At 41.5% G+C, this 26,086-nt stretch overlaps 1 protein-coding gene across 1 annotated transcript in view; it reads left to right on the plus strand.

The window, feature by feature from the left end:
• Window positions 1–26,086, plus strand: part of LOC124805561 (4-coumarate--CoA ligase-like 1) — a 91,577-nt gene that overhangs the window by 29,883 nt on the left and 35,608 nt on the right. Inside the window, exons 3-4 of the mRNA XM_047266128.1 lie at window positions 4,360–4,645; window positions 12,489–12,657. Of these exons, the coding sequence (XP_047122084.1) occupies window positions 4,360–4,645; window positions 12,489–12,657 (455 nt within the window). The remainder of the gene's footprint in view (window positions 1–4,359; window positions 4,646–12,488; window positions 12,658–26,086) is intronic.

A 26,086-nucleotide genomic window follows, 5' to 3' on the forward strand; every position in this document is an offset into this window, starting at 1 on the left:
ATACAACGTTTAACACGCAGCTTATGAGCTGTCGATAATGACAAGAGTCCAACTAAATCCGTGTCGGGGGATGGGAGTTCAAATTCCTACTTGACTGGGGCTTAAATTGTAATTTTGCTATAGTTAATGTAAGCTAGTGGTCTGAAGAGACCGGATTCAGTGAACTTGAACTATCTGACCTTTGATATCAATCCAGTTTATGTCTCTGGCTAACAGCAAATGTGTAAAACTATGCAAAGGCTAGAAAATAGCGGATCTTGTTGCAAGTGTAAAGGAAGATTGTAGTTGAAACTGCCGACATTACCTCAGTGGAATGACACCCTGGACAAGTCAAGGCTGTGACAGAACTGAGAACTGGAATCATGTCATTCCGACTTATGTAGGATATCTGTCACAACAAGTAATGCATCTCAATGTAACAATAAATTATCTCTGGGATTATAACTGAAAATATACCTACCCTCCAGTTTAGAAGACAATGTTGGCATACATGCTTAACTTGTAGTACTCGATCTGTTGTCTATACAGGGTGATTCAAAAAGAATACCACAACTTTAAAAATGTGTATTTAATGAAAGAAACATAATATAACCTTCTGTTATACATCATTACAAAGAGTATTTAAAAAGGTTTTTTTTCACTCAAAAACAAGTTCAGATATGTTCAATATGGCCCCCTCCAGACACTCGAGCAATATCAACACGATACTCCAACTCGTTCCACACTCTCTGTAGCATATCAGGCATAACAGTTTGGATAGCTGCTGTTATTTCTCGTTTCAAATCATCAATGGTGGCTGGGAGAGGTGGCCGAAACACCATATCCTTGACATACCCCCATAAGAAAAAATCGCAGGGGGTAAGATCAGGGCTTCTTGGAGGCCACTGATGAAGTGCTCTCTCACGGGCTGCCTGGCGGCCGATCCATCGCCTCGGGTAGTTGACGTTCAGGTAGTTACGGACAGATAAGTGCCAATGTGGTGGCGCTCCATCCTGCTGAAATATGAATTGTTGTGCTTCTTGTTCGAGCTGAGGGAACAGCCAATTCTCTAACATCTCCAGATACTGTAGTCCAGTTACAGTAGCACCTTCGAAGAAAAAGGGACCAAAAACTTTATTGGCTGAAATGGCACAGAAAACGTTCACTTTAGGCGAGTCACGTTCATACTGAGTTGTTTCCCGCGGATTCTCAGTGCCCCATATACAGACATTGTGACGGTTGACTTTCCCGTTAGCGTGGAAAGTTGCTTCATCACTAAACACAAACTTTGAAACGAAAGATTCATCTGTTTCCATTTGAGCAAGGATAAAATCACAGAAATCGATTCGTTTAATCTTATCAGCTGCAGACAGTGCTTGAACCAATTTCAGACGATAAGGTTTCATAACTAACCTTTTAGGACTCTCCATACAATTGATTGTGGAATTTGCAGCTCTCTGCTAGCTCTGCGAGTCGATTTTCCTGGGCTGCGAACAAATGCTTGCTGGATGCGTGCTACATTTTTATCACTCGTTCTCGGCCGTCCAGAACTTTTCCCTTTGCACAAACACCCATTCTCTGTAAACTGTTTATACCAACGTTTAATACACCACCTATCAGGAGGTTTAACACCATACTTCGTTCGAAATGCACGCTGAACAACTGTCGTCGATTCACTTCTGCCGTACTTAATAACACAAAAAGCTTTCTGTTGAGCGGTCGCCATCTTAGCATCAACTGACGCTGACGCCTAGTCAACAGCGCCTCAAGCGAACAAATGTACAACTAATGAATCTTTATAGCTCCCTTAATTCGACGACAGATAGTGCTTAGCTCTGCCTTTTGTCGTTGCAGAGTTTTAAATTCCTAAAGTTGTGGTATTCTTTTTGAATCACCCTGTATATTGAAGTGACATTGTGTAGTATAGTCACAGGTACTGAATAGGTCTATTTTGATGTTCCAGTTTTGAACTTCATGTGCAGCTCATATGTAAAGTTCAACAAAAGTTGTGCATCGTCCCTTTATTTCAAAATTTGCGACAGAGAAAAAGAAACCGGCTTTGAAGCCTGCGGATATATTCATTTTGAAAAACTTGCTGATCATCAAATAAAAAAAATGTTGTGTGTTTAGGGCCTCCTGTCGGGTAGACCGCTCGCCGGGTGCAAGTCGTTCGATTTGACGCAACTTCGGCGACTTGCGCGTCGTTGGGGATGAAATGATCATGATTAGGACAACACAACACCCAGTTACTGAGAGGAGTATCGAACCCAGGTCTTTAGGATTGACATTCTATCGCTCTGACCACTCAGCTACCGGGTGCAGACAAATGAAAAAAGAAAAAAAAGAAACATTTGTTTATCGACAAAATCGTCTTGTTTCCCCCGGCGTACTATTCACAGCACTCCTGAACAAGGCCAGTACGTGGTGTAACAACCCCTTACTCAGATGATGGCTTGAATCCGGTATTGTATACCATCGATGAAATCATCAACCCAATCCTCGCCCAGATTGGCCCACTTTTTAGTGGTGTTACACAGAGTGCTTGGTCAGTGTCGACGTCCAAAAACAACTCCTTTCAATCGATCCCCCACGTCTTCGATTTGGTTTATGTCCGAGGAACAGGCAGGTCACTTGATTCTGGTGATCCTAGAACATTGAAGGAACGTGTTCACGAGATCAGCATGATTTTCATCCATCAAGGTTAAACCGTTACCATAATACTGGCGATACGTTCCCACTTTTGGTTGCAGAATATCGTCCCTGTACCGGAGTGAGACTGCCCTCAACAAACACAAGAGCCGTTCTGTAGTCTCATGTAATGCCACCCCAGAGCATCACTCCAGTACAACTTTGATATGTATGCGGGACTCTGTGTTGCAGGTGTTTGATAATGCAGGGTTGTCTCCAAACACTTTGTTTGCAATTATCGTGGTACGAACAGTTCAGAGTTTCGTCCGTAAACAATACTCGAAGCCAATTACTGAGCGTCATTTCTGCATGATTTCTTCCGCTTCGGTAACGCAAAACATGGTGTTGTGGTGTAACACATGGTGCTCTTCGTGAAGATTCGCATCATGCAATCGTCTTCTAACATTTGATACGGTACATGGCATCCTGTAGACTCTTCGAACGCCAAATTCAGTTCTGGCGCACTCAGCCCACGGTTTCTTTGACTCAAATGTCGTAGATATTGCACAGTTTTAAGCAAGGCTGTCTCTAGCAGCCGTATATAAGTTTCAACGGAGAAATGCCACAGTAAACCGGTTGGAAATAGTTTTTAATACATTGACCTAGGTTTCGGCACTTCTATGGATGTCTTCGTCATAATGAAAGTTTAACAACCGTAATGTTACTTGCGAGCAGGCAGTAGTCAAAATAACGAGCAGACACGCTCAAGTTAAGAATTAAAAATGTTCCAGCGTTTGATACGTATACCTTGTAGTGAATATCAGACCGTTGTTAAAATTTCATTCTGAAGAAGACATTCGTAGAGGTATGAAACCTAGGTCGATGTATTAAAAATTATTTCTCCGCTGAAATCACAGATATCGATCATCCTGTGCACATCTCGAGCGTGGACAGGCTGTGTTAGTCATCAGTAGTATCTGTCAATTGGAACCAATTCCATGTCCACACCATATCCTTTGACTTTAGTGCTCACTTCGAGCAGCGTGAATTGTTGATAAGCCTTCTGCGTGTAACGCGATGATATGGACTTCATGGTATGATGGATATTCACTCAACTGTTCCACAGAAGTCTCAAGTGCGTCCCTACTGATGCTCTACTTCCAATTGAAATGCTGCAAGTCCATTCGAGTGCGTCCTTCCATCCTTAGGTAGCGCTCGTGGTAACTGTATGCTTGTATGCATACATTGTCAGGGGCGACCTTCTGAACGACACATGAACAGTCAGAATAGCAACATACCTGCGTGATATATCGGACTGATGCAAAACGTTCAGGAGCAATAATCAGCTATTATACTTTCTCAGCCGCGAGGGATTAGCCGAGCGGTCTAAGGCGCTACAGTCATGGACTGTGCGGCTGGTCCCGGCGGAGTTTCGAAACCTCCCTCGGGCATGGGTGTGTGTGTTTGTCCTTAGGATAATTTAGGTTAAGTAGTGTGTAAGCTTAGGGGCTGATGACCTTAGCAGTTAAGTCCCGTAAGATTTCACACACTTTCACACTTATACTTTCTCCTTATTCTGCAATGACTATCTGTGACTTTTCTGACTGACATATCTCAATTTTGTTTTTTAAGAAGCTGATTTTGTTACTGAAGTTAGGGCAGCTTTTGCCTCAGTCTTGTAGATCCTTGAAGCCATTTAAAATAACTACACAGATGAATAAAAAAAGCATTGCGGTTATCTTTTCACTTCAGAGAGCCTGCGCCAAGCCCTACAGGAGCTGAAGCCAGTAGCGGTGCTATGCGAACCACAGGCCACCAAGTCCGTTTCCGACGCCAGGCCGACTGGCTGCCCCCTCCTGGTGTTGGGGACTGCCGAGGCGGTCCCTGATGCTCAACACCAGCTAATGAGCAGAGCCCAGGGGCTGCAGGGGAACAACACGGCCCCCGCCGTCGCACTCCTCACGTCTGGGACCACAGGACAGCCCAAGGTCATCCGGATACCTCGCCGCAACATGGCCTTAGCGATGCTCATACTTACGTAAGACGGATACCTGAATGTATTTAGCATTTTCATAATTGATAATATGTTAATAATCTTAGCGTAGAGAATTCTGAATATTGCAGTATTCAAATATTTTAGGATTAGGTGAGGTATCGCATGTTACTTAAAAATAAACTTTTAATTTATTTTTGTAGCCTAAATATGCACTGAGGTGACAATAGTCAAGCGATACCTCCAAATATCGTGTCGGACCGCCTTTCGCACGGCACAGTGCAGCAACTCGACATTGCATCGACTTCGCAAGTCATTGGAAGGCCCCCGCAGAAATATTGAGCCAAGCTGCCTCTACAGCCATCCATAACTGCGAAAGTGTTGCCGGTGCACGATTTTGTGCACGAACTGATCTCTCGATTGTGTCCCATATATGTTCGATGGGATTCATGTCCCATTATCTGGATGGCCTAATCATTCGCTCGAATTACCCTGAATGTCCTTCAAAGCAATTGCGAGCAATCGTGGCCTGGTGACATGGCGCATTGTCATCCATAAAAGTTCCATCGTTGTTTGGGAACATCAAGTACATGAATGGCACCAAATTGTCTGCAAGTAGCTTAACCGTTTCCCATCAATGATCGGTTCAGTTGCTCTAGAGGACCCAGTCCATTCCATGCAACACACAGCCCACACCATTGTGGAGCTACCACTAGCTCGCACTGTGTCTTGTTGGAAACTTGGGTCCACGGCTTCAGGTGATCAACGCCACACTCGTGCCATCAGCTGTTATCAACTGAAATCGAGACTCATCTGACCAGGCCAAGGTTTATGGTCATTTAGGGTCCATTCGATATGGTCACGAGCCTCGGAGAGGCGCTGCAGGCGCTGTTGCGCTGTTAGAAAAGGAACTCGGGTTGGTCTTCTGTTGCCATAGCCCATTAACGCCAAATTTCGCCGCACTGTCCATATTCTTAGGCGAGCGGTCTAAGGCGCTGCAGTCATGGACTGTGCGGCTGATCCCGGTGGAGGTTCGAGTCCTCCCTCGGGCATGGGTGTGTGTGTTTGTTCTTAGAATAATTTAGGTTAAGTAGTGTGTAAGCTTAGGGACTGATGACCTTAGCGGTTAAGTCCCATAAGATTTCACACACATTTGAACATTTGAACTGCCCGTATTCGTCGTACGTCCCACACTGATTTCCGCGGTTATTTTACGCAGCGTTGCTTGTCTGTTACCACTAACAGTTTTACACAACCGCCGCTGCACTGTGACGCTGTGGAGCTCGGAATACTGAATTCCCTAACCATTTCCGAAATGGAATGTCCCATGCGTCTAGTTCCAACTACCATTCCACGTTCAAAGTCTGTTGGTTCCCGTTGTGCTGCCGTAAACACGTCGGAAACCTTTTCACATGAATCACCTTAGTACAAATGACAGCTCCGCAAATGCACCGCCCTTTCTTGCCTTGTGTACACGATACTACCGCCATTCGTATCTGTGCATATCGCAATCCTTCGACTTCCGTGTGAGTCTAAAGATTTCGCTTAGTTATATCATAAAACATGGAAAACAGAACTTATAAACAAACTCTCTTCATTTATCTGGGCTGCAACCCATATTTTACAATATTCATGAAATTTCATCACATTAGACAGGAAGTCTTTTAGGGTATCTGCCACCATGCTTGGCACTAAGGAGTTACGCTTGTGTTGGTCGCCAAACATTTTCCTTTACTTTTCATTCTCGTGGCTGGTTATGATATCACCAAAACTGTAACATGAAACAAAGTAGAGAAAACTTCATAACAAAGACGCAGAGAAGCTGAGTTAGACACCTTACTTTGATAGCCAGTATCTTGCATCGATGAACATTATTTTATAACATCAGTGCTCAAACTGGATCATGTCGTATAAATTGTAACGTGGTATGGGGATGGCTTCTGTGCTATAAATATTTTCAGCTGTTGTGCTTTTCTTTTGTAATTGAATGTACCAGAATCTTAATATTTAGGGATGTCGATAAGAACTGCATCGTGACAACTGTCACAGAATATATGCCACAAAGTTACTTATGTTTTCTCTTTGCGCCACACACTATTTCAGATAAAGAAGTGGTACCCCACTGAGCTGTTGTAATAAAGTTTCCTGCCTCTTTCCCTATTTTATAAATATTACGTTTCATCACTTACTGTCATGTCCGACCCCGGTAGCTGAGTGGTCAGCGTGACAGAATGTCAATCCTAAGGTCCCGGGTTTGATTCCCGGCTAGGTCGGAGATTTTCTCCGCTCAGGGACTGGGTGTTGTGTTGTCCTAATCATCATCATTTCATCCCTATCGAGCCACCGAAGTGGCGTCAAATCGAAAGACCGCACCCGGCGAACGGTCTACCCGAAGGAAGGCCCTAGTCACTCGACATTTACTTACTGTCGTGCACGATGCTTCTTGATGGTTAGTTGAAACGTTATTTGCGTTATTTTTGAATGTGTGGTGTTGGAAGTTTGTTACTCAAGTTGTACAGAATTTCCCTGAATGTAATTTACTTAAAATGTACCGCAATTGCCAAAATTGTAATGTAGATGCATTTACGGCTCCATACTACAAATTTTTCCACCTTCGCTCATTATCCTTGCTAACTGATGTACAGTGTATGAGTTTTAAGATTACATGTACCTCAGTTACGTGTTGACATGTTACTGACATGTCTCTTGTAATTGGCATTTGGATAACATCTCTAGCGCATTCTAGTGACAAAGATGTTTTCCTTGTAACATGCTATAGGTCATGAGTCAGTTTGGGCACTGATGTTATGAAGAAGCGGTTACAAATGGCAAGATACAGTGTGACGGCGCAAGACGTGTTAATTAGCTTCATTGTATCTTTCTATTGAACTTTCCTCTAGTTTTTCTTATGTTGAAATTTTGTACCACATATCTGTGGATGATGATACTGAAACGCGTCGTGAGAAGCGAAAAATAAAGGAAACGTTTTGGCGACCGAGACAAGTGTAATTCACTATTCATGAAACTGTTGCAAGCTGTTAGTGAATGCTTCTTCTCAAACTTGTCAAAGTATTGTATTGCCCATTTTTGGATATCTATTGAAATCTGACACAACAGTTGTGCAAACAGTCGATGATGGAGTGATAATTGCTTGCCTTACTCTTAAACAGTAAGGGACACTAAGATGAAACGATCCAACGACGACGAGGACAGTCCATATGGCCCATAAGCTTGCTCCAGGAAAGGATGGAGAAAAGAATCCATTGTGTGCTTTTCAAAGGACTCATCCTAGAATTTGTCTTAAGTGATTCAAGGAGACCAAACAAAATCTAAACCTGTATTAGGCAGGAAAATGAAACCCAGTTCTCCTGAATACGTCTACAAATCAAGTTGATGCAACATGTCCCTATGCCGATCGTTTGCACAAAATATGGATCTCATAATACGTCTCAATGAAATCTGAAGACCCTGTCCATTTTTTTCTGTTCATCAATGTTTGTATATCACAAATTGGGATCAAATCTTACTGATACGCCCGCTAAACCCGCTGGGCAGAACAGGTAATTAGGATTGTCGAAAGGGCCAAATAGGTTGTGGTCAGTTCCACCTTCTAATTGTAATTTATTGTAATTTAATAACCTTTACAAACAAAGGGGCACTTAGCCGGACCTTTACCGAATGCAACTCTTTTACGGCTGAAGGCCTCCAAACAAGAAATCTTAACAAATCAACAAGATAAAAATCCAATTAAGATAGCAATAAAATAATTTAAAAAACAGCAAACATATGCAATGTGCAATACAAATGGCTGAGGACAACAATTAGATTTCAAAATTTTAGAATATATTACCATAGACTCTAAAGGCAGAAGGTCAGAATATTTAACAACAAGAAATCTTAAAAATCAACAAGATTAACATGCAATTAAAGAGGCAAATCAAATAAATTAAAAAAGGTATCATGGCTACGTGGAAAGCCCTAAGGCTAAGCTAATAGAACATACATATGCAAGGTGCAATACCAATGGCTTAAGGTCACAATTAAGTTTCAAAATTTTAAAATATATTACCATAATCTTTTAAAGGCAGAAGGCCGCAATGTTTAAGCTTGAAAGATAAATTTAAAATTTAATTTAGCAAAATTTTTAAGAAAAAAAATAACCATAAGCCTTAAATTTAAGGTAGCTGACAACAGATAATTAAACACCGTTGGCACTCAGAAGCCCCCAGGGAGATCGGTCTGCCCTCGTTCGCTTAGGTGAGACAGGTGGTGAGCCCAACTACACTTGATCCGTCGGAGCCCAACCAAGGGACAGCCACGGACCGACCGACAAAACGACTTGCTTGACACCAACCGGTACGTGCGAACTTCACGTCCTGGCTCGGTGAGGCACGAACCTCGTCGCGATCGGACAGTTCCCCACACGGTCCGAAACTGCGCAGGGACCGGCAGCGGACCCAGCCGACCGCGCTGCACGGAGATATCCTCCCTGGTCCGCAACAACAGATCGACTCCTCTCAGAATGCCGACAACAGCTCAGGCAGTCATCAATGGAAATAACACTAACTACACACACAACCCGACAAACACTGCATGAAGACTTGAACGACACCCAACAGTAATTAAACACACACGAAGACAAATTGGGAGTCGATGCACACACACACACACACACACACACACAGCCGACTCGTGAACGATCGGCGAGCCAAAACGCGTCTTCGGTTGGACGATCGACCGACGATCCACCAAGACCGTGGCCTGGCTCAAGTGATACGTGGCGGCAATGGTCGGGCGAGCCATGTCGACGCAGACCTCACTGCCGCTCCAACCCGACTGCACTAGTGCCGCATTGCAACTCCCGACTAGCAGTTCCGGACTGCGCTCCAGACACGTTCCAACTGACTGGCAGACCCGAACTGGCGATCCGAACTGCCATCCGACAGACAACAACCGGGAAGTAATAGCAGTCGAGCCAAGATACTACGAGAGGGGATATATCGATACGCGCTGCTAGCGCCGGTCACGGTCACGCAAAGCAGCAACTCAGTGAGAGTAGTAATTTAAATTAACGTAGTGAGGTGGAAGGACGTCAAAAAAAAAAACAGGGTGTAAAATACATGCTGGCGGGAACACGAGCCACGCACGGCTCACTTACCCTAACCATATTTTTCGACAAAATTACTCCTTTTAATCGCAGTTACCCTCTAAGACAAAATAACGGCGCCCCATGAATGAATTAACTGAATGGAACGGTAATCGGTAGATGTGATGTGCATGTACAGAACCAAAAGTTATTATAATTTCCTAAAAATGGATGTTTTATTCAAGAGAGAGAGAGAGAACTTCACAAGTTGTTCGGTTCAATAAGGCTTTGGCTCACCTCTGACCTTTATGCAGGCGGTTAATCTTCATCGCATTCATTGATAGACTTGTTGGATGTCCTTCTGAGAGATATAGTGCCAAATTCTGTGCAAATAGCGCAGTATCTAGTCAATATTCCGATCTGGTGGGAGGGCCCAGCCGATGAAGCTCTAAACGTCCTCAAATGGGGAGATACATGGAGACTTTGCTGGCCAAGGTGGAGTTTTCCTCCAGAAAGACAAACTGTAGAATCTCTTGCTGTGTGTCGGATAGCATTATATTGCTGAGAAGTAAGCTCCGGATGGCTTTCCGTAAAGGGCAACAAAATGTACGTTGTGCTGCAATGGTGTGGTGAATGACATCCAAAGGGGTCCTGCTAAGAAAAGAAATGTCACCCCAGACCATCACTCCTGGTTGTCGGGCAGTATGGCGGCGACAGTCAGGTTGGCATCCGACCGAAGTCTGGTGTGTCTCCACACCCGTCTACGCTGGCCATCGGGGCTCAGTTCGAAGCAGGACACATCAAGACGACTCCAGTCAATGGAATTCCAAGCAGAAGACATGTCTGGAGACGCCACGGACCTGTCGCCCTCCAAACGTCCCGACAACCAGGAGTGTTGCTCTGGAGTGGCAGTTCATTCCATAGCAGGACCCGTTTGTTTGTTAGCCGGGACACCCTTATAGCACAGCGGTACGTCAACGATATATTGTACGCTCCGTTTTGTTGCCCTTCATATCAAGCCATCCTGGGCTAACATTCAGCAAGATAATGCTGAGTCCTCAAACAGCGAGAGTTTCTGCTGCTTATCATCGTGCTTGCCAAGGCATACCTTGGCCAGCAAGGTCTTCCTATCTCTCCCTAATCGAGGACGTTTGGGGCGTTGTGAGCAGGACAGTCCAGACATCTCGGGATTTTGTCGATCTAACGCTACAGTTGGACAGAATTTGGCACTGTATCCCTTAGGAGGACATCCAAATTCTCTATAAATCGGTGCCAAATAACTGCTTACGTAAGGGCCAAAGGTAGACCAACGCGTCTTTGACATGCCCAATTTGTGAAGCTCTTTCTGTTGTTGAATAAAGCATCCATTTTTTCTGAATTTGTAATCATGTTTTTTCTGTGCATATATATCACATCTACTGATTTCCATTCCTTTCGGATAATTTCTTCGTGATGCGTCGCTTTTTTTTTTTTTTTTTTTTTTTTTTTTTTTTTTTTTTTTTTTTTTTTTTTTGTAATAGAGTATTTTCGTTTTAATCTCGGAGATAATCACTAATTTTATCCCATTATCTGTCACGACTGCTTTACATTTGTTACGTTTGGTGATGGTTGATATGAACGTTGTGAATCGTCATCATTTTGCTTTCCTCTAATAACACTTTTAAAAATTACTTACCAATTCTTATGTATCATAAAATCTGTCCCATACACGTGTATAACATCACTTTCCTCAGTGCCACTGTTTTTCCCAATTTCAGCAAAAAAATTCTGAAATGTTATGAGAGAGTGGAGGTCCTATGTTGGTTTCTGATAATCTGAATACATCCACCAATAAATAACAGACTGTCCGGAACTAATTCACAATAGTGTCACTCAGACGGTCACCAACACAGTAGACCAGTACTACTTCACCATGGAGTATGAACTCCTGAAAAGTGTCGTACAGTGTTATTAAAATCATTTGTAACGGGTTGCAGATGTCACTTTATTTTGGTACTCTCATTTATTATAAGCAGTGATGGACTACGCTAAAAACATCTGCTTTCAAATAAAATCTTTTGTGTTGCTTCATAACACAAATACAAGGATTTACTACGCTCACTGCACGTGGCTGTATTCAGTAAACAAAATGGCTTCATGTGTTCTATGGTATGCCTGGCCTCTTGGCATGACTCTCCATGTTCATATGCGTCCAGATATTTAAACTCTTCATCCAGTTTACGTATCAGGACGTTAATTGAATTTTTCGACACACCTTGTACTTTGTAATTCAGAACGTGAGAGAACCGTATGGCACTACTAAAGTGGTTTAGAACCGGGTAGTGATCTCTGATACTATGTCGTAGGGTACGTTAAGCTAAGCATAATACTCTTCCTGGTGCAAGGATCAGATAATCGGAGGTTGGTGAACCGTTTTATTAAAGTGCCTCTGTTCACGGTCAAGTGTATTTGTTATAATTTAATGAAAAAGCCTCACAATTGTGGTATTACTCTTAATATTAATTTCCCTTAAGTCTGATCTGAACTACCATATGTTTTTAATAAATACCCGAAAATGCTGAAGTGATCTTCCAAGAGAGGAAGTGGCGAAGCTGAATTTTATTTAGTGTTATTATCTGCGCTTGTGAGGTGGTAAACGGAATGCAAATGTCGAATGGTATGAAATATTTCCGTTTCTTATTTTCTGCTTTACAAAGTACTAGTTTTTTCAAAGAGAAGAAACCAAATTTTTTTTACCGTAGAGCTTCCAAGCAGCTGAAGTAGATCAGATGATCTCATACAAGTCGTCATCTATGCTTTCAGGCGCAGCGATGCCCCTTTAGGGAAAGACGACACCCTGCTATTCACAACCGGCTTCTTCTGGTTAAGCGGAACTCTGTTCACGTTCTGGAGCCTGGACACCGGAATAAAGTGCATCGTGACGCCGGAATTCAACCTCCAGACTGTACTGGACTACATCGAGAGATCCAAGGTTAGACATAAACAGATGAAACAGTCCCAGGTTAAAATACGGTTACTGGCCTGTAATATGTAATAGGACAACAGCCAATGTTCCCTTTCAGTCATTCAATTAATCTAAATAAAATATTGCTCGACCTTGTACCACTTTCTTCTTCTTCTTCTTCTTCGCGGATGGATCACTTAGGACCACGCGTAATCAACATTTGTTGGCCTTCTTTTCCGCCCAGTATTCCTTCATAAACAACGAATGGGCTAGCTTTCGTTGCGTAGACCATGTATGTCGGTTAGTTTTTCTCTCTTCTTCCTCAAAACCCCGCGTGTTTGCGATTTTTCTGATTTCATTTCTATCATGTAGATTTGGGAGACCCTAATTCTCTCAGGTCTTTTTCCGTCTGTTTGTACCAGTTAGGTCTTGTAGTTTTGTTCTTTAAAAATGTATGGATTTTGTGCGTTAACCTGTTTGAGTCCATTCTTTCTAAGTGCCCCATGAATTGGATTCTTCTCATGCGCATTGTGCCTGTTATTTTGGAGATATTTTCATATATTTCTGCATTGGGTTTTGGATAATGTACCCCATCTTTAGTTCTTGGTCCTAGGATTTTCCTCATTATCTTACGTTCTTTCACTTCTAATTCCTCTTTTAGTGTTCTGTGTTGAAGGTTTAGTGTCTCAGATGCGTAGAGAGCTTCGGGTCTAATTACTGTTGTGTAGTGTCGTATTTTGCATTTCCACGAGAGACTCTTTTTGTTGTAAATGTTTTTTGTTAACTGAAACGCCGTCTCCATTTTCTGGACTCTTGATCTGACAGATTTCTTCTCATTACAATTTTCTGCAATCCATTCACCTAAATATTTAAATTATTTTACTCGAGAGATGTAGTTATTACCAATTTTGAGATCAGAAGGTGCATCTTTGACGTCAGTCATAAATTTTGTTTTTTCAAATGAAATTTGTAATCCTATTTTAGCTGCCTGTTCTTGTAATAATTCTAGCTGTTTCTGTGCATCGGTAATGTCTTGTGCGATTAGTGCCATGTCATCAGCAAATGCTAAACAGTGTAATTCTATGCCCTTATGTCTTGGTCCCAGTCTGTGTGCTGGTTCACCTGCTTTTTTCCATTCTCTAACAACTTTTTCAAGAGCACAATTGAAGAGCACTGGGGACAGTACATCCCCTTGTCGTACTCCTGTGTCTATTTCAAATTCTGTGCTCAATTCTCCCATAAATTTTACTTTGGATTTGGTCTTCGTGAGTGTTTCTTTTATGAGGTTTGTTGTCTTTTGATCTAGTCCAAATTCTGCTGATACTTCAAAAAGGGATTCTCGGTCTATACTGCCATATGCTTTTTTAAAGTCGACAAACGTGATGACATAACTTTTGTTTGAAGTACTATGTAAATATTTCATTGAGTTTTTCAAGTTAAGGATTTGTTCTACGCAAGATCGACCTTTTCTGAACCCACCCTGGTATTCGCCTAGTTTTGAATCCAGCTGAGGTTCTGCGTGGTTTAGTAGGGCTTGAGACCGAATTTTGTATGTTATTGACAGTAAAGAGATTCCACGATAGTTGTTGGGGTCTGTTTTACTTCCTTTTTTGTACAGAGGATCTATGATTGCAGTCCTCCAATCTGTGGGGATTTTTTCAGTTTTCCTGATTTCATGTATAATTTCTTTGAGTTTTGCAATAAGCTTTTCTCCTGCATTTTTCCATAGTTCTGCGATGATTTGGTCTTCTCCTGATGTTTTGTTATTTTTCAGTGACTGAATTATCTCTTTAATCTCTTGTAAACTTGGTGGCTTTGAGTCTGGGTTTCGTTGTGTACGATGGAACTCAAATTTTTCTGCAGGCTTTTCACAATTCAGTAATTTAGAAAAGTATTTTGCAAGAATTTCACAGTTTTCGGTGTTGGTATGAGCAATTTCCCCACGGTCATTTTTGAACTGGAGTGATGGAGGAGAGTACTTTGTTAATTTTTGTTTGAATACTCTGTAGAAATTTCGGGAATTGTTTTTCTTGAAATCATTTTCTATATTTTGCAATTTTTTGGCTTCGTGTTGTTTACGGACTGTTCGTATTGCTTTTGTGACTGTTTTCCTGGTATCTTTGAGATCTTCCATGGTCTTTTGATTTTTGTTGCACAACCAATTTTGCCACGCCTGTTGTCTGAGATTTATCAGTTGGTCACACTCATCTGTCCACCATGGGTGTTTACGTGTTCTTGTTTGCGGTGCTACAGTTTCAGCTGCATTTCAAAGTCCTGCTTGCAGTTGTTGTCAATTTTGTGGTTTCAAATTTTGTGTTTCTTTTGTAAATTGTTCATTGCCATTTATCTTTTGTACATTATATTTACGGTGTGGAGATTTCTTAGTGAATTTTCTTTTTCTGGAATGACATCTAGGGAGAATTTTGTTGGGTAATGGTCGGAATCTAGATCTGGTCCATTAAGGACTTTAAGTTTCATGATTTCTACTGTATTTACGCGGGACATCATTACATGATCCAACTGATATTCACCTAGTAATGGATTAGGTGAGATCCAAGTTTTCGTTTTCGAGGCTCTTTTCTTGAAAAATGTTGATTTGAAAAATAGGTCATGGTTTCTGCAGATTTCAATGAGTCGCATGCCATTCCGGTTGGTCTGTGTATGCCCTGACCATTTACCTACCCAATATCGATATTTCTTTTCTTTACCGATTTGTGCATTGAAATCGCCCATAAGGATTTTGACATGGTTATTTGGGATTTTTTGGAGAATATTATCTAATTGGTTCCAGAATCCTTCTACTTCTTCTATTTTGTTTTTGTTAGTGATGTTAGTTGGTGCATGTCCGTTAATTAGGGTGTATATCTTATTAGTTGATTTTATTGTCGTCGTGAAGAGCCGACCCGAGTAAGATTTGAAAGTTGCGACTGAATCAAGTATTGATGTATCTACTATAAATCCAGTTCCAAATTGTGGACAATTTGCCATGGCTCGTTTTCCAGGTTTTCCTTTGTATATCCTGTATCCTTCCGAATCAAAAAGATTTTCATCTGTATATCGTGATTCCTGAAATGCAATAATTTTGATTTTACGTTCTCTGGATTTGTCCAGGATGTTTTTTAGTTTTCACATTTTTAAGAGAGAATTTACGTTAAATGTCATTAGCCAAATTCTAGATTTTGGTTTGATTTTGTTAATACGGGGTTTTGAGGTACTCCGATTTACTTCCATGCACACTTCTGTGGTCTCCCCAGAATCCGAATAGACCACTTGCGGTTTTTCAACCGTGGGATTTGACCCACTGGGGTAATTTGTCTTTGGAGGTGCTGTATCCATGTTGATTTAATTGGACTGGCTTTGTGACTGAAATTGAGATTGTACCACTTTATATTTTAAGTCCTCCAACAGATTTAACAGTAGTCTTGTTATCTTCAGACAGAAACCGTTTCTACAGGAAACGTCTAGAGATTCACACTATGGAGCAAAACGGGAATATTTGAAACATGTTATCAAGGCTTGAACAAAACACATTACTTGAAAAAAAAGTGAAGTATCCTGAAGAGGAGGAGGAAACTAAATTAAACTTCACGGGTTGAGGTATGTGAAGTCAGTGATTACAAAACTGAATTAATAGCACTGCGTGGAGCAGGGGGCGAAAAGTGCTAGGCCACAAAATATAAAATTCATTCACAGATTGGATTTGCTTCTCGGAGGTATAACCTTTAAACAAGTTCATGAAACGTACTCGACGTTGCGAATGTGAACAACCATCAGCTGTATAGTGGAACGACGACAACGAAAGTTTCTGCCGGACCGGGACTCGAACCGGCATTTCCCGGTTATCGCTAGCGGTCATCTTATCATATGGCTATCCGAGCACGATTCCCTGCCGAATTCAAACTTCCATATGTCGTCAACCATGTGTTTTCTCCTGCAGCCCTGTTCTATATCGTTCATACCGATCGGTGCAAAAGGCTCGTCTCGGTAGTGACGTCATTTTCGGTTCTTTATCCGAATTTCCTATTCAGTAAGCTTCCGAGACCTGTTACTGAACGGTCTTGCCGCCGACAACTATACCGAGAGGTTTTGGATTTCGGTATGACCCTGTCGTTCAGTTAGCTGTGGTTTATTTACACCCATAATTTGTTATTTTAAACATATTGTGCGGTTTTGGCTTTGGATTTAGTGACTGTGTTACTAAAGATTCACCAAAGGATGCGCCAAGTTCGAAAGCGAGTTCGTAATGGACTATTTCCTTTGTTAGAAACATGGTTAGGCTAGGTTGTTACTGTGAATGATTATAACATAAAAAAAGTTTTCGGTCACTATTCTCTCAAAATACCTGTTATTTTTATGCAATTAAGAGTTTAAAGATCATTAACTATCGAGACATCGGCTCTGCTTACATATACAGGGTGTTTCAAAAATGACCGGTATATTTGAAACGGCAATAAAAACTAAACGAGCAGCGATAGAAATACACCGTTTGTTGCAATATGCTTGGGACAACAGTACATTTTCAGGCAGACAAACTTTCGAAATTACAGTAGTTACAATTTTCAACAACAGATGGCGCTGCAAGTGATGTGAAAGATATAGAAGACAACGCAGTCTGTGGGTGCGCCATTCTGTACGTCGTTTTTCTGCTGTAAGCGTGTGCTTTTCACAACGTGCAAGTGTGCTGTAGACAACATGGTTTATTCCTTAGAACAGAGGATTTTTCTGGTGTTGGAATTCCACCGCCTTGAACACAGTGTTGTTGCAACAAGACGAAGTTTTCAACGGAGGTTTAATGTAACCAAAGGACCGAAAAGCGATACAATAAAGGATCTGTTTGAAAAATTTCAACGGACTGGGAACGTGACAGATGAACGTGCTGGAAAGGTAGGGCGACCGCGTACGGCAACCACAGAGGGCAACGCGCAGCTAGTGCAGCAGGTGATCCAACAGCGGCCTCGGGTTTCCGTTCGCCGTGTTGCAGCTGCGGTCCAAATGACTCCAACGTCCACGTATCGTCTCATGCGCCAGAGTTTACACCTCTATCCATACAAAATTCAAACGCAGCAACCCCTCAGCGCCGCTACCATTGCTGCACGAGAGACATTCGCTAACGATATAGTGCACAGGATTGATGACGACGATATGCATGTGGGCAGCATTTGGTTTACTGACGAAGCTTATTTTTACCTGGACGGCTTCGTCAATAAACAGAACTGGCGCATATGAGGAACCAAAAAGCCCCATGTTGCAGTCCCATCGTCCCTGCATCCTCAAAAAGTACTGGTCTGGGCCGCCATTTCTTCCAAAGGAATCATTGGCCCATTTTTCAGATCCGAAACGATTACTGCATCACGCTATCTGGACATTCTTCGTGAATTTGTGGCGGTACAAACTGCCTTAGGCGACACTGCGAACACCTCGTGGTTTATGCAAGATGGTGCCCGGCCACATCGCACGGCCGACGTCTTTAATTTCCTGAATGAATATTTCGATGATCGTGTGATTGCTTTGGGCTATCCGAAACATACAGGAGGCGGCGTGGATTGGCTTCCCTATTCGCCAGACATGAACCCCTGTGACTTCTTTCTGTGGGGACACTTGAAAGACCAGGTGTACCGCCAGAATCCAGAAACAATTGAACAGCTGAAGCAGTACATCTCATCTGCATGTGAAGCCATTCCGCCAGACACGTTGTTAAAGGTTTCGGGTAATTTCATTCAGAGACTACGCCATATTATTGCTACGCCTGGTGGATATGTGGAAAATATCGTACTATAGAGTTTCCCAGACCGCAGCACCATCTGTTGTTGAAAATTGTAACTACTGTAATTTCGAAAGTTTGTCTGCCTGAAAATGTACTGTTGTCCCAAGCATATTGCAACAAACGGTGTATTTCTATCGCTGCTCGTTTAATTTTTATTGCCGTTTCAAATATACCTGCCATTTTTGAAACACCCTGTATTACATGAGTGTTAGCTGAAGTTACTAGTGACTTCGCGTGCTCTTTTCCGTAAATGGTTTACCTTTTAATTATCGAAACGCGTTAAAACTTTTAAGTAACAGTACAAAGGAATTTTGTGAAGTCATGCATTTACGGCTTCCTCCCGCATCATTCGGCAACGAAGTCAGCCTGCGTCCCACCGAATGGAATTACATAACATAAACGTTGTAGTAGTGAAGAGACAAAATGAGTAATATATGAATGATTGAATATTAATACTGTAACTAGTTTAATTTTGGCCACGATACAGTTGAGATGTATGTTTTGCATTACTGAAAGTTTTCTAACGCGTGGTATTACAGTGTAATCTGTGATGACAAATAAACCAACTGGGAAGAAAAATAAGGCGACGAACGGCCGTGGCAAAGGGCAAATGGGAAAATATATTTCTTTCCTCTTTGTGTTTGCAACACATTCTGAGACTTCGTTACTCGTCAAAGTTAAACATTTTTCTGAATTATTCGATGTAATTTACACGTAATAGCGCGCTTACTCAGGAACGAATATCTCCGATTTCGCGACTTCCATGTGTTTAAGAAACGAAAGATTAAATTATTGTGCGTGAAACAACTGACAATGACATTTATACTACTTCTTGTCACACATAAATCACTATTTTTTTCGGAATACTTAGCCGTTTCAGAGAGTGTGGTCAGACAGGAATCTAAGAGCACAACGTAAAGTACTGCGAATGATACTAGTAAATCGTCTTTGTACTCTAGCTTGTCACAGGTATTTATCTGCTATCGAATCCTTAACAAAAGTAGACAGAGATGAAAGGTTCCCGCCACAATATTTTCAGACTATATGACCATATATGAAACATTTTGATTCATCAGATGCATGTTATAAACTACAACGAACTTCTATAGCTGCAGTCGCCACACGCCCTCGAAAAGTCGATTTGTTTTTTAATTTTGTTTTTTGAACGAAATCGTTGATGTATCATATAGGGAAGTAGGTTACTTCATCATTTGGATCTCTAGGGGTGAGCTGTAACCACATTCTATGCATTTTCTTATTCTTTGACACCCTCTTAAATAATTTGCCAGATTCGTGGAGATGCGTTCCGTCCATGCAACTAATTGAAGGCAGTTTATTCCCATTCGCATTTCGCTTCTTTTATTTATGAAGCATCATCATGAATAAAGGATGCGAAACGCATATGGGAATAAACAAACTGTCTTCAATTAGCTGCATAGACGGAACGTACCTCCATGAATTTTGAAGTAACTAAGGAACGATGGAAAACAGAAAAAAGTGACGAATTTTTTGGGTGTTCTTATAGGTGACTTTGTTCAATGTGGTACTACACTCCATTCCTGACTCATATGCTGCAACGTAAAATCCAAAACAAGACGTCGATGTAAATGAGAATAAAACAACATAATGTGACATTTATGATAGTTTCCAAAACACAGTCAATACTTTATCGTTATCATACACTCATGGAAGCCCGTGGTCAGCGAAATTTGGACAGTATTACGTACTCTAACTACACTTTCCGGTTCTGTGAAGAATGGCGCTGCAGCGCGCATGCGCGGGTCTGAGGCAGTTTGCTTTCCATTGGTTGGCGCGAGGACAACTGACAACAGCTTTTCAGTTCGCTAGGACCGTTCGCCATTGCTTTCGAAATGCTTACTGAATAATGTTGGGGCTCTGTTTCGAATTTTTTTGCCGATCTGTTCGGTACACGAGCGCACCGAACCGATCGGCAAAATGGGGGAAAGATACAGAGTAGGGCCCCTGTACTCGTAGATCCATTATACGAGGGCCGTTCAGAAAGTAACCTCTGGTTGATTTTAAAAAATACACCAAGTTAAATAAAAATATTTTAATATGTACATCTTACAACTGCATCTTTGCACTATTTTTCTACATAGTCTCCATAGCGATTGAGGCACTTATCGTATCTCTTCACAAGCTTTGAAATTCCTTCTGCATAAAAATCACCCGCTTGTGCCTGGAGCCAGCCTGTGACCGCATCTTTGAGCTCTTCGTCGTCATCAAACCGCTGTGACCCGAGCCATTTCTTCAAATGCATGAAGAGGTGATAATCACTTGGCACCAGGTCTGGGCTGCAAGGTGGATGGTTGATAACGTCCCACTTGAAGGACTCAAGAAAGGCCGTTGTTCTGCGAGCAGAGTGAGGACGGGCGTTATCGTGCAAAAAAACCATACCGGAAGTCAGCATACCACGGCGTTTGTTCTGTATAGCCCGTCGTAACTTTTTTATTGTTTCACAGTACACGTCTTGATTAATGGTCGTACCACGTTCCATGATTTCCACCAACAACACCTCTTTGGCATCCCAAAACACCGTTGCCATCAGTTTTCTGGCAGAAAAATCTTGCGAGGCTTTTCTTGGTTTGGTAGGCGAATTTGAATGTGCCCACATCTTTGATTGTTCTTTTGTCTCAGGGTTCACGTACTTAATCCAGGTTTCGTCACCGGTCACGATTCTGTTTAACAATGGTTCTCCTTCGTCCCCATAACGTGACAGAAAGTCTAATGCAGAGGCCATTCTTTGAGTTTTGTGGTGGTCGGTAAGAATTTTGGGCACCCATCGTGCACAGAACTTACGGTAACCCAATCTTGCTGTCACTATCTCGTACAAGAGAGTCTTAGAAATCTGTGGAAAACCAGTAGACAACTCCGACATTGAGAAACGTCGATTTTCACGAACTTTTGCATCAACTGTCTGAACGAGTTCGTCAGTCACCAATGATGGTCTACCACTCCTCTTTTGATCATGAACGTTTTCTCGTCCACTTTTAAATAAACGTACCCATTCACGGACAACTCCTTCACTCATAACTCTTGGTCCGTACACCGCACAAAGCTCACGATGAATAGCTGCTGCAGAATATCCTTTGGCTGTAAAAAACCTTATGACAGCACGCACTTCACATTTGGCGGGGTTTTCTATTGCAGCACACATTTCAAACTGACACAAAAACTAAACTAGCCCAGGTACGACGTTCACTCGACCACGGCTTGATGCCGACTGACCTGTTGAATGCGTGAACGCACAGATGGCGTCGCTACTCCCCCCACAACCCGCACTGTGACCAATCGGAGGTTACTTTCTGAACCGCCCTCGTATATAATCCCATTAAGGGGAGAGGTTCATGCATGTCTGAAGGGACATTTCATTGTAATTCGGAGCAACATACGCTCTGAAATATCGTATCTAAACAAGTTAATTAAATCTCAACAAATGAACTTCAAACAATTTAGAATCAGTATTCAATATGAGCATAAAGAACAGCTGCGAAGGTGGTATGATTGTGAGCTAGCTGTAAATGTAGAAAAATGTGAGTTAATGTGGATGAGTAGGCAACCAGAACACAACACAAAATTGTTTAATGATATGGAAGTGTCCTGGCAGTAAGCATTTCGGGAGGTGCATGCATTTGATGGTAACAGTGTGCAGCAGGTCGTGCACGTGCAACGCAAACGAGTTCGTGTTTCTTGAGTGTGCAGCGAGCTGCGAGCTACATTTTTTGAAGAAACTCCAGTAATTTAGCATTCTTGTCACCCTCACTATAAAAACAGGTCGACTGGAAGGAGATATTGAATGAAATAGCAATGAAGCTTAATACTGACGACATGTAAATAGTATTGTGTCATCCTGTTCTGACAAAATTAATTCAGAAACATGTCTCGCAAATTTCTTGCCACTGGTGTAGTTAGATGCAATCGTTTGACTTGCGTAATGCTGTTCTCGTTTAAAATAAAATTTTAAAAAGCAAAAAGTTGTTGAACTTTTACTTACATTAAGATGCCCGCCCAGTTGGCCATGCGGTCTAACGCACAGCTTTCCGGGCGGGAAGGAGCTCCTGGTCGCCAGCACGAATCCGCCCGGCGGATTTGTGTCGAGGTCCGGTGAACCGGCCAGTCTGTAGATGGTTTTTAGGCGGTTTTCCATCTGCCTCGGCGAATGCGGACTGGTTCCCCTTATTCCGCCTCATTTACACTATGTCGGCGATTGCTGCGCAAACAAGTTCTCCACGTACGCGTACACCACCATTACTCTACCACGCAAACATAGGGGTTACACTCGTCTGGTGTGAGACGTTCCCTGGGGGGCCCACCGGGGGCCGAACCGCACAGTAACCCTGGGTGGGGCGGCGGAGGGGTGAAGTGGACTGCGGGTCGTTTTTAGGTCCCCGGTTAACATACAATACAATACAATACATCAAGATAACTGCAAGTTTTTCCTCTGGCGATATAGTAGAATTGAAATTGGTGCAGGATTTGTGTGCATAGATCGTTCTCAAAACGTAAACAAATGTAGACATGGACATTCTAGTGCATTCATGGAACTTATCAGGAACTTATCGGAGACTTTCACACAATGTAGTAAACTCTCGAAACGATTCTCTCCGTTTCATTAGAATACGTGAACCTTTCCTTACAGTGAAAAAATCGATTTTCACAAAAGTATTCTCTTCCTGTACAAAATCGGACAACAATGCATTCGACTATAATATTTGCCTGCACGTATAAGAACTACCACTCAACGTTGTTGTTGTGATTTTAAAGAACGATTTGGTAAAAAATATTTGGTGCCTCACTGTGTAGCGTGATAATAAAATATCGTTCCATTTACGACTATAATCATAAAGTTTCTTCAATTTCTGTTGTGGTTTGGCAAAATAAGCAAAACTTAACATGACATCTAAATAAAGACCCTCTATGCGTTTTCAAAAAGTCGTCACTTGTGACACTACTGAAAAATGAAAGCTTAAAAAGTCAGGTGAAAATAAATCTTCTGTTACAATTCCTTGGGAATCCTGTAACCCAGTGCACCATTAACGATGAACAGCTGGGACTGAAATTTACCAAAGGATTTTGTTTCTAGACTTCATTATTTCTGACACATGAAAAAGTACAGCGAACAGTGCATCATCTTTCCATTCCTGTCCCTTTACAGTGTGAGAGAGTGAAACTTCTTACCAGAAACATCTTTTAAGTTATCAGTGATACTGATGTTGACGAATGGTTGGCAAAATTCTGCAAGTCGTGAATGTGTTCAACGAAAAGAGTTTTATTGGGTCAATTCTATTTGGCAGCAAAAATGCAACACTGTCCTATTAGGAAAAACATATCTAAAGCCTCTTTACTGTGGATAACAAGGTTACAAAAGCGTGATATTCATTACTTTATGAACCGCTTGAGACTACTCATTAAGGTTGAAATAGGTTATAAATATGTGTAATATATCTTCAGCACTTTAAAAGATGTATTGTGAAGAAGTTCACCACTCCCCTTTGAAGAGAGATAGAAACGAAACTATATTACACTATCTGCTGCTGTGAATTATTTTCGTATTTTCAGATGGAGAACAGGGAGAAAATTCTTTTGGTAAATTTCCATTCCAGAGGCTTACTATTAAAAATATGATGGCTTACACGATTCTACCAAAACTGCAACAGAATAGGCGATTTAATTTGTCTGCATTTCTTACCATTTCTAATTTTAAGAAGCTTAATATACTCTGAATAACGGCTACATTTATCTTGTTGGCTGGTTTAATTGTGCTTCTTTTGCCAAAACGCAGTATAAATTCAGAAACTCACCCAGCAAAAGTTAGAATCTTGAAGCAGAGTGTCTTATTAAACGACCAAAAAGCGACCATAGAGGTCAATACCTTACAGGAAACCTCGTTGGGTTGGTTTTCTTAACATAAGACAAAATATTTTTATGTTAGCATATTCTCTTTTCGCTAGCTACCAGTGACTTTTTAAAAATTACGGTACTGGATAAAAAAAAAAGCTGTATATCCGGCTATATTGACATACATGTGATCAGAAGTGACTGTGCTACATAAATTCCATTTTCTTGAGATTGGAGACAGATAGGGACCTCCTCACAAGTCTCACGGAAAATTCAATATCTTCGCTGAATTTCATTTGCAGCAACGTATGGTGTAACATGCACCAAATGCAAAATCACAGCGACTCATACTTTTCATTGCAAACTTTTTCGAGTTTCACGCAGCTTCTTACTTAAATGCGAATGTCACAATAATACTGCAGTGCTGTTAGCAGTGCTACAATGGGTGACGTCACGGCATGTGTTTCTTGAAGTTCCGACACACTAAAGCTAACAGGGAAAAAATTCTACATAAAATTACAAACTTAACTAGGAAAGAATAACTAACCAAAATGATTCAGTGAAAATGGCCTGTAAACTTACGCACGCAGACTGACTAAATAAAATTTCGGACAGTAATGATATACCCACGAACTCGTAACTCTGTACTGTAAGAATGAAAATGTCTGACAAAGAAAAGAGATCTGAATTGAACTTTACCTGAAATGATACTGATAATAGTTTTGAAAAACAATGCTTAACTGTAAATGATCTTATTGTCCTGACTGCGATGTCAAATTGGCCTTAAATTTTTTTCGTAACTTAAACTTGTGGCTACCGAAACTCGGTACTGCTCAGAAGTGTTGAATATTAACATGCAGCACAGCAGCAAACCACCTAAAGAAAAGAAAAGCCTTGCCCATGTGTAAAGCAAGGAAAAGCAACTATCATAAGCACATCATGCTTAGTTCTGTGTCCCGCTGAGTGCAATTTTCAAGAGGAGACGGCGGAAGAAGTTGAACTTACTGGATGATGTAGTAGAGATTACTATTCAAAAACTGTATTGTGAAACTCTCATCCCTTAACAATTACAACAATCTATACAAAGTTAGCTTCTTATAATATATAACTCTGTCGTCTAATTAGCTAATGGGATGGTAAAAGAGTAGTAAATCTACAACTATGAGTGCAAGCCAACTGAGCAGATAATTTGCTCCTTTAATCTCGTCTCAACAGTCAAACTAACTCACCCGAACCAATCATCAAAAACCCTGCTAAAACATGTCCCTTGCAACCTCATCACAAATCATGCACAATCAAGCAATGCAGCGACAATTTAGCCAGAATACCTTCACACTTCTGCTGCGTTTGCATCACTGTGGTCTGCTACTTATTTTCAGGCCGCTCAGCATCATGACCAACACCTGACTGTCTGACTTACTTCTCACTGAATGCTACGTTGGAAACCCCCCCTCCTCCCCGTTTTGCCAGCAATAATTTGCAAGGATGTTTCTTGCTAATAGCAAGGATTGTAGAACAAATTCCCACTCAGAAATTCACAGAAAAGATACAAAAAATAAAATTTACGGCGAAATTCTGAACAAAGGTATGAGTAGATTGCCTGACTGTACACTATCTTCTTCAGATAGCTGTGAAAATTGCTTTGACTTGTAAGAAAAAATTACGTTTCAAATACATAATGCAGTAGTAATAAAATTAGGCTTTTGATTGCGTGAGTTATATAAATACTTTTCAAATACAATGATGACTGGGTGTTGTGTGCTGTCCTTAGGTTAGTTAGGTTTAAGTAGTTCTAAGTTCTAGGGGACTGATGACCATAGATGTTAAGTCCCA

The sequence above is a fragment of the Schistocerca piceifrons genome, chromosome 7 (assembly GCF_021461385.2).
Source record: "Schistocerca piceifrons isolate TAMUIC-IGC-003096 chromosome 7, iqSchPice1.1, whole genome shotgun sequence".
NCBI classification, from domain to species: Eukaryota; Metazoa; Arthropoda; class Insecta; order Orthoptera; family Acrididae; genus Schistocerca; species Schistocerca piceifrons.